This window comes from Rhinopithecus bieti, unplaced genomic scaffold (genome assembly GCF_001698545.2).
Source record: "Rhinopithecus bieti isolate Rb0 unplaced genomic scaffold, ASM169854v2 scaffold_4916, whole genome shotgun sequence".
Taxonomy (NCBI): domain Eukaryota; kingdom Metazoa; phylum Chordata; class Mammalia; order Primates; family Cercopithecidae; genus Rhinopithecus; species Rhinopithecus bieti.
This window is the reverse complement of record NW_016804605.1, coordinates 359982-369594: the sequence shown is the minus strand read 5'-3', so window position 1 is coordinate 369594 and position 9613 is coordinate 359982. Positions and strand designations below refer to the sequence as shown.

The following is a 9613-nucleotide window of genomic DNA, read 5'->3' as shown; positions in this document are numbered from 1 at the left end:
AGTAAAGTCAAGATGTTGCCCTTGAAAGGGAGGCAGGCAGCCATGTCACATTGATAAACGTACAGGTCCCAAAGGCAGTGCAGAGAAGCAAGTCTGCCTGGTTCCAGGAGGCAGTGACATCAGGAAAACCTTTCCAAGGGGGGTCATCTGCGCAGGAGTTTGAAGGATGAGCATGAATTTGCTGAGCTGAAAAGGGAGCCAAGGGCTTCCTGGTGGAGAACAGCTTAGGCAAGAGTGTGAGCCTCAAGATGGGCAGGGGGGCCAGGCTTGGAATCGGAGGAGCAGAGAGAATGAGGTCAGCAGGGGTCAGTCATGGAAGGTTTTGGGTCCTGGCAAAGGAGCAGTAGGAGCTGCAGGAGGAATGTGACCCAGGAGGAGACAAGGCTCCCTCTGCGTAAAGACGGATCACGCCACTGACCAGGTGGACTACAAGACACGATAGGAATGGGAACCCTGAGAGGCCTTCACAAAGGATCAGGGGCTCAGGGGGAGCACCAAGGAAGGACCCTGTCAGAGGCCAGCTTTGGGGGGAGGTGGAAAATGTTTTTGAGGGCTTCAGCTGCTGCAAACCTCAACAAATCATATTTTGCCTTCAAAGGTTGGCGGAAGACAACTAACTATTGGAAAAACAATGGTCCATTGATAGTCACCATCCCCTCCCTGTGCATTTCTTTACCATTCTCAAAATGCCACCATCTCATTGAACCTCCATATCATCCCATTTTGCAGATAGGGAAACTGAGGCCCTGTGATGTCACACAGGGGTTAGCAGCAGTTCTAGACTAGAAGCTACAGAGCACAACCACTTCAGCCCTGAGTGTCAGGCTCAAAACCCAGTTCCTTGTCCGGGAGGGGGTCCCCGGGGCCGTCTGGCAGCCCATAGTACAGGTCTTCCTCTTCCTTCTCAGGTTCCCCCCCACCTGTGTCTGAAGCCTCCTTCTCCTCCACCTTTGTCCTTGGGTACCACTGCCAGTTGTTGGGCAGGGCTGTTTCCCACTGCTGCCCCTCTTGGGGCTCATCCTCCAATGTTGGGGCATCGATCAGGGCAAAGTCTTGGAAGCGGTCCAGTAGGTACCTGCAGCCCCGAGGTTTCTGTCGTGGGGAACGAGCTTCCTCCCCGTCATGTTGAGATGCGTTGGGGCTGCTGCCTTCACTGGAGCCCATGTCCAGGTCATCTTGGAAGGAAGCCAAGGGGGCAGGGCCCTGGGGACAGGCTGGAGGGCTGCAGGGGCAAAGACCACAAGGGCAAGGGTATCTCTGAGTCAGAATGCCTGGGTCCACATTCCAGCCACGAGCTACAAAACCTAGGGTAGGTTAATCCACCTTCCCGGGCCTCAGTTTCCTCCCAATAACAGAATTCACTCCTGTAGTTCTTTGTCAGGTTTACAGCAGATAATATGTGCAAGGCACTTTGCACGGTGCCTGGCACATAGAAAGTGCTCAAGAAATAGGGCTATTATTATGTTATTGTCTGAACCAGGTCACTCATCTACTTCTCCAATGATTCAGGGCTCTCTGTTGTCATAGACCCAGTTACACTGGGGTGTCCCCCTGTGTCTTTGCCTCCCCCATTGGACTCAGAGCTCCTCAGGGGTAGATTCCAATGAATTTGGTGCTCAGTCATGTGGATGGAATGAATACATACACAGATGAACAAGGAGCTCAGTTCACAAACAGACAGGGATGGGAGTGGAGTGGGCAGTGCCTTGCCCAAGGTAACAGAGCAGTTCAGCGGCAGACCCAAATGTGAACTCGGGTCCTCTGACTCCTGGCCCCCTGCTACTCACGACAAGCAAACAGACACAAGCATTCAGAGACGGCAAGGGCCTACTGTATGCCAGGCACTTAAATGCACTGTCCCAACCCTCAACATTCCTGGGTAGTAGGAATAATCATTCCTGTGTGGGGAAACTGAGGCTAGGGAAAGTAAGGAACCTACCACAGCTACACAGCACAGGAGCTGGGATTTGAACCGAGGCCTGACTCCCAAGTCCATACTCATTTGTCTGCCACACCTTCCACATCTCAGGGTGTCCCACACCCTCCACTGCCCTCTCCTTCCTCCCAGTGTCCCCACCCACCCCTCGGTGGTCCCCTACTCCTCTCCTTTTTAACCCTTGAACTGGGCAGAAGGCCCGCTCCTGCCCTCTGAGCACTCACCCAGGCCAGTTCTGAGTTAGCTGTCTTTCCCCTTCACTCTCGTCTGAGCCCCTGGGGATGACCACGGCGACCTCCACCCAGGCCTGAACGTCGTCAGGGCCACCTTCTCCTCCATCACTGGTTCCCAGCTTCGGTTGCCCCGTGTCAGGGGCCAGCAAGGGGCGGGGGTCCTCACTGTAGCTCATGACTTTCATCTGGATGTGGCTGAAGTCAGGCAGGCTCTGGTCATAGGCGGCTTCCTCCCACAGCCTTACATAGGACGGCTGGGGACTGGGGCTGGAGTGGGAGAGAGAATAGGCAGGCGGCAAGGAGTCACTCAGCAAACATCAGTGTTCTCCCTGGCCCTGTTTGCTTTGGGTATGTGGTCTTCCCTCATCTCACAAGAAGCCTTTGGGGGATGTTATTGCGCCTGTTTCACAGATGAGGAGGCTGAGACCCAGCCAGGTGAGTAAATTAAGTGACAAAGCTCTGGCCTGACCCCAAGTCTGACTCTCTATCCAGTGTTCTTTTCATCTGATGCCTCCAAAGTTAACCACAGGATGCAACTGCAAAATGAAAACCAGTTAACACTGAGTTTGCTAGGTCCCAGATGGTGGGTAAAGGCTGAATGCTTATCAACCCATGATTCCAAACATTATTCTCAACAATGCCTTGAGGCAGAAATTCTCATTCTAGGTTTACAGATGAGGACACACCCAGCAATGGCAGTCTACAGCAATGCGGCGCTCTTTCCCGCCAGGCTCTGTTAGTTGGCTCATCTAGCCCTTACCATAATTACAAGAGATACTATGAGGAAACCAAGGCACAGAGTCTCTCATTGTACCCAGGCGACACGGACCCTAGGTGATGGCACTGGAGCTCCAGACATCATGTTCTCTATGACTGTGCTACAGTCCCTCTGGAAAGTAAGGTTCAGAGACTAGGCCCCTTGCCTAGGGTCATGCAGCCGGGAAGTGACTGGGAATAGCTCAGAACTCAGGGTGGCCAGAGCCCCTGCTGTATCACAGGAGCCCACCCCAAGTAACCGGCCCTGCGACGGAGCTTGGGCTGGCCTCCATACCCACGGGGTCTATCCTCTTCATTCCCACTGAGACCATTATTCACCTTGTGTGCCAGGGGCAGAAAATGCCATTATCAACCCCTTCCCCAAGCAAAGCAGAGATCACCCCTGACCCAGCCAACAGACCCTGGGCTTGAAGCCCGGCCTCCTGAGCACAGAGTCACACCCCACGGGGCTGCTGGTCCCACTGCCTCTCCAGGGCTGGAGCATTCTTGGCTATGCCTTGGGAGCCAGGGCTCAAAACCTTCAGGGAGGGAAGCAGTTTGTGGCCAGATCAGGCCTGAATTCAGGCCCCACCTCCACCACTGCTGAGTGCAGGCCCAGCTTCCATCACTGTTGCGAGCAGTCCCCGCTTCCATCACTAACTCTCCATGAGGTTTGGGGCTTGTGACTACACTTCTCTGAGCCTCAATCTTCCCATCTGTATAAAGGGCCTAACACTCCCACCTCACAGGGTTTCTATGAGGACTGATGGAGATGATGGGTGCACAGTGCCTAACTCAGTTTCTGGCACACAGAAGGCACTAATGATGACAAACACTCATACTCATAGAAGACCTAGTGTGTGTCAGGTTCTGTTCTTAGCACTCTACATATATCATCTCACTTAACCCTCCCTAAAGCCCTAGGAGATAGGTACTATTAGTATCCCCATTTTACAGACGAGGCAAAGAGAGGTCAGTAGCTTGCCAGAAGTCATGCAGCGAGTAGGCAGCAGAGCCCTGAGGCTGTGCCTTGGCCATCACCATGCCTCTTGTTTGTCACTAGTAGAAGCAGTTACTCCTGTGACTCTATTTCACTGTTTCTCACAGTACATTTATTTCACTATATGATTTGCTTCATGGAGATCTTGAATTCACCATAATGCTCCGTCTTGTCCCTGACAAGACAAAGTCCCTGGGCCTCAGTCTCCTCATCTGTACAATGGGAAAAATAATGCCTGACTCACAGAATTGAGAGTTGAAAACAGTCCATAATTTCTAGTAATACATTCTCCGTAAGTGAGAAGGCAAACAGCCTTCCTGCCCTCTCTCTCAGTCTCCTCAGTCAGGGGAGACTGGCCTATGGGGCTTACTGCTCCCCTCCCCAGAGGGCCTGGCACCTACCTCTTCATCTCGGCAGCAAGCCCATTCTCCAGCAGGCCCATGGCCTTTGGGGAGAGGATGCCTTGGAAGTCAGAGTCAGCAGGGACGAAGGTGATCTGCAAGCAAAGGAGAGACAGCCTCTGTGAGGTTGGCCAGGGTGGGAGGCTACTGTCCCGTCAGGGAATCGGCAAACCTCTCCATGCACTCTGGGAGATGGGCTGCAACACGGAGGCCTCTCTGCTTGACAGGAGAGGGGCCTACTTGGGGCACAACACCAGTGGGAGGATGGACCTGTGTGCTCCTCCTCCCTCCCTGGTTCTTCATTCATTCAACAAACATTTATTGAGTACACGTTGTGTGCAGGCACTGTCACAGGCACTAGGAGTGGCAGAGAGTGAAAGAGAACCCTGTCATTGAGGAGCTCACATCTTGTCATTTCCCAGGGGTCTTTGTCCAGTGCCCAGCACACGCCTGGCACACAGTAGGTGCTTCATCCATATTTGGTGAATGAGTGGAAAGCAAGTCATTGTCATGTGTTTTTTGCCACATGGGCTGCAGTGGGTGACAGAGAAGTTATGCCTGCCAGCCCCTGTCTCTGAACTTTCAGGAATCAAGAGGTCTCTGCAAGTCCAGCCCTAGATTGGCACTGTGTGGTTCAGTGGGAGGCAGATCATGCAGGAGGCAGTGGGTGAGGGAGAGGAGCTGTGCCTGTGGGCTCTGGGAGAGGAGTTGAGGATCCCTCCTCTGCCAGGTCCTCACTGTGGGCCCTAGGCAGGTCATCTCTCTTCCCAGTCTCTCTGTGCTCCTCTGTATAATGGGCTACCCTCAAAGAGATACTTGCACAGCCATGTTCAGAGCAGCACTATTCACAAGAGCCAAGAGGTAGATGCAACCTAAGTATCCACTGATGAATGAATAGATAAACAAAATATAGTCAATCCATACAATGAAATACTATTCAGCCTTAAGGATGGAACTTCTGACACATGTTACAACATCACTGAACCTCGAGACATTATGCTGAGCAGAAAGACAAATACTGTATGATTCTACTTTCTTGAGGCACCTGGAATAGTCAAATCCATAGAGCCAGAAAGAAGAATGATGGTTGCCAGGGGCTAGAGAGTGGGGTAATGGGAAATTGTTATTTAATGGGTATAGAGTTTTAGCTTTACAAGATGAAAAGCATTCTGGAAATAGGTTGGACGACAATGTGAATGTACGTAGCTGTACTGTACACTTAAACATGTTTAAGACACTAAGTTTTATGTTACACGTATTTTATCAGGAGTTTTTAAAATGGGGCTAGTTATGCTGACCTCCTGAGGTTGCTGTGAAAATTTCATGAGATCATATGTAGGGAATCCCTCAGCATGGTCCCCAGCACATAGTAACTAAGCAGTAAATCATAACTTGATGCTATTGATGATTCAGTTGTCTGATTTCTCTGAGTCTTGCTCTCCTCAGTTGAAAATTTTTCCAACAAATATTTGTTGAGACCCCACTGTATTATACCAGATTCATAAATAGCACTTCCCTATTCCCCTTCCCATAGATCGAAGTGAGTAGAAGACACTTGTCTGCACTAGGAAAGCTCCATTCTGATGGGGAGAAGGGAATGACGGATGGAGGGGGCCTTTGTACTCCTATGAGGAGTGCGCTTCCTCTAGATGTCTAGAAATAAAACAGAGAGCCTGGGCAATGAAGCAAGACCCTGTCTCTAAAAAAATAAATTAAATAACAAACTTAGCCAGGTGTGGTGGTGTGCGCCCGTCATCCCAGCTACTTGTCATCATCACCACTATCACCATTACCATTCTCAGCATCAACATTTTGACCATCACCATCCTCACCATCACTATCATTATCATCATCATCATCGTCACCATTCTCACCATCACCATCCTCACCAACACCATCTCATAATCACCATCTTTCCCATAATCATTCTTACCAGCACCATCACTAACATCATCATCATCATTATCACCATCACCATTCTCACCCTCACCATCCCCACCACACTCTCATTATCACCATCATATCATCATCACCACCCCTAGGAAAAGCTTAGAGAAGGAGAGGATGGAGCATCTTAAAATACAAGTTTTTTAATGAGGAGAGACAGGCAGAGTTGAAGCTGGGGAGGGGATATCAGACCATGGAGACCATCAGAACACCAAACTAAGAAGCTTAGCCTTTCTCCAGGAGCAATGGGGAGTCCTGAAGGACTCGCAGCAGGAGAGTACACTGTCAGATTTGTGTATAGACAGAAAACTGAACAATCTCCGGAGGAAGGGAGGCTACCAGTCAGGAACCTGGTCCTGGGCTACAGCACAGCAGGCAGGAGTGAGGAAGGGCGGATGCGTGGGCAGAGGCCCTGCTCTCTCTGCCACTCCTTTCCCTGCTCACAGCCCTCCCCCCGCATCTTCACTAATGGGTTCAGCACCTCCAACTGCCCTGATTTGCCCTGATCCCCTCTCCTCTCTCATGCCTGAGGCCTAGCTGACCACCAAATCTGACCAGGTCTACTTTAGAAATTCAATAAGATAACCTGGGTGGAAGTGCTGGTGCCATGCCTAGCCACAGCGGGTATTCCAAGTGTAGTGAACTGTAAATGTCACCTTAGTTCCTACAGCTTTGGGTTTAAATTCTCCATTATTCCAGACGACTGTCAGCTCTCACCAAGACCAGAAAAGAAGCCTCTGCACTGGTATGGCTGCCCCCAGGCCTTCCTTCTTCTGGATGTCTTTCTCAAACTGCAAAGCTGGTCACGTCCCATTAACTAAAGGACAAGCTCCAAATTCCTTGGCATGGCATCCCAGGCCCTGAAGAGCTGAGCCCCACTCCCTCCCCACTTTTTCCTTCCTCCCCTCTGCCTCCTATAGCCACAATGGTCCACTTGTCTTATTCTTTCACCACATTGCTTTGATCATGCTGCTCTTCTGCCTGGAATGTCTTTCCCCATCTTCTCTGCCTGGTGAACTCTTATCGCATCTACAAAGCCCAGCTCACCTTCCCTGTGAAGCCTATTTCCTCCCCATCAGGAGGCAAATAGTCTCTCCCACTAGACCTCTAGCCCCTAAAAGACATGGACAGCTTAATGCATGTTGGTATTGGCTACCCCTCACCCCTGTATCCTAATTAGCTAATTCTATTCCCTTGTACTTATATCTCCCCATTTATCCAAACTTTCCATGGGTCTGGCACAGAGAGCCAGTGGGAGGAGGCTGAGGGGAGGACAGGCAAGAGCACTGCAGGCAGTGTTGACCCAGGCACCAATGAGACCACACAGGATCCAGGGAGCTTTGCCTCTAGAGTGTCTCCCTGATTTACAAGGTGCTTTCCTCCCTTCCCTTATTGGAGTCAATTTGTGCTGGTTCTACCAGCCTGCATCTCTGAAACACACACTCACACACACCTGCACTCCTGCAGAGGCCTGCCCAGTGCAACAAATACCAATCCTCAATCCTGAGAACAATGCCTTTACATATGTTCCATGTCAGGAGTGATGCCAGGTCTCCCCCAACACACACACACACACACACACACACACACACACATACACACACAGGATCCCACTGTTCTCCCAATTGGCCATACAAGGCTCGGAGCTAGTGGGGAGGGACTCCTTCTGCCAAGGTCACAGAAGTGGGACATGAAGGAGCAGGGATTTGAATCTGGGCCTGGAGGTCACCACAACATGTGCCATTTCCAGCCCACCACGCTGCCTCCACAGCACGTGAACCCATGAATCTATCAACAGTTACTCATTAATACCAGCAATATTCCCTCCTCCCCTCCTCTCCCCTCTACTGTCACTCCCATCAGCCTGCCCACCGCCCCAGAGCCAGCTCTGTTTAAGAGGGGGACAGGAAGGATGCTCCCTCCACACCCCTGCCTTTCCTCTGCTGTCCCCCAGGGTCCAGCCTCCTCACTGGGAGGATTATGATGGCAGTGGTGACATGGGTGGCTTTGGGCCCAAGGACTTCTCCCAGTGACCTCTGCTCAGGGAATTGCACAGACAGAGGCAAGTTGACTGTAAACTGCCTGCTAAATGACTACAAACCAGCCCAGACCGCTCCAGCTCTGAACAGAACGACAGCCCAGGGCTGGCCCGTGGAGGGGGCAGGGCTGGGGAGAGCCTGCCCAGGTCCCTGGGGAGCCATCCCCCTCCTTCCCTGAAACCCTGAGCACAGCCACCCAGGTGGGAGGAGAGGAGGTGTAGGGGTTGCTGAGGGTTGCCTGGACCTGGATCCCTAACTATTAGGTCCAGCAGGGCCCCCAGATATACCCCCTTCCCGACCCCCTCCTCCTAACTCACACAGTGTACAAATGAGGAAACTGAGGCGCAGAAAGGAAAGGGGCTTGAGCAAAGTCTCCCAGGCTGTTAGAGACAGAGCCCCAGTTAGAGTCCGTATTTCCCATCTTTTCTCCCTGGGTCTGTACCTGACCAGCTGTGTGACCTTGGAAGTCACTCAGCCTCTCTAGGCATTGAAGATCCACAACTCCTGGCATTTCCATTCCACAGAGCTGTTGGGCGGATCAATATCGGTCACAGTGGTAGCCCTTCATCTGTATATAACACCTTACAGTTTACAAAATATTCCTATATCTCACCTCTTCTCTGATCTTTATAATGACCCTGTGAAGCTCTGTGCAAAAGAGGGGCGGGGGTCCCAATTTCAGATGAAAATGAGGCTCAGAAAGACAAAGGTCATAGAGAGTTTGGAACAGGACTTGAACTAGAACCTAGGACTCCCAAACCAGTGCTCTTCCCATCACTAAATTACACATAAGGCTGGGAATGCATGAAGACTCTAAAGGATACTGCCCAGTGCATGCCACCAAGGTTAGACCTGACCTGCCCTGGAGCTCTCAGCCGCTCTGGGACCCAGAGGTAGAAGACCCAAGGTGAAGGGTGATGTGTAAGTCACATGCATCTGAGCTCCAAACCTTGCTCGTTAGCTGTGCAGCCTCTCCTTCTGGACCTCAGAAGGGCTCAGAAGGTGGAACTACAGAAGGCACCAAAAGGCTTAGGATGAGGGCTGAACTGCACCCTGGATGCAGGAGTGCCTGGCAGGGGGTCAGCACTCATTAGCTTTTGTTTCAAGCACGTGAATGATGTGCTGTGTTTACTGTGTCTACACCATAGCTTCTGGTTCAGGGCTCCAAATCCAGGGACATTCTGACCAACCCTTAGGCTAAGGGAGGGAGGGAGGGAGGGAAAGAGGGAGGGAGGGGAGGCACCAAGGATGATTAAGTCATGGATGAGTTCTAGACCACAAGGTTGACTTCCCCAAAGGAG

The 9613-nt window shown here is 51.5% G+C and overlaps 1 protein-coding gene across 3 annotated transcripts in view; it reads right to left on the bottom strand.

The window, feature by feature from the left end:
• Positions 1-643: 643 nt before the first annotated feature.
• BSND (barttin CLCNK type accessory subunit beta) overlaps positions 644-9613 on the bottom strand; it is an 11936-nt gene continuing 2966 nt past the window's right edge. For 2 of the 3 annotated variants that reach the window (XM_017869373.1, XM_017869371.1), the window contains 3 exons: positions 4327-4421; positions 2161-2436; positions 644-1222 (listed from right to left, as the gene is read on the bottom strand). In XM_017869373.1, coding sequence (XP_017724862.1) covers positions 808-1222; positions 2161-2436; positions 4327-4421 — 786 coding nt within the window. In that variant the 3' untranslated portion in view covers positions 644-807. Of the gene's footprint in view, positions 1223-2160; positions 2437-4326; positions 4422-5624; positions 5715-9613 lie in introns of those variants that run through there. The other variant, XM_017869372.1, reaches the window with a different exon arrangement.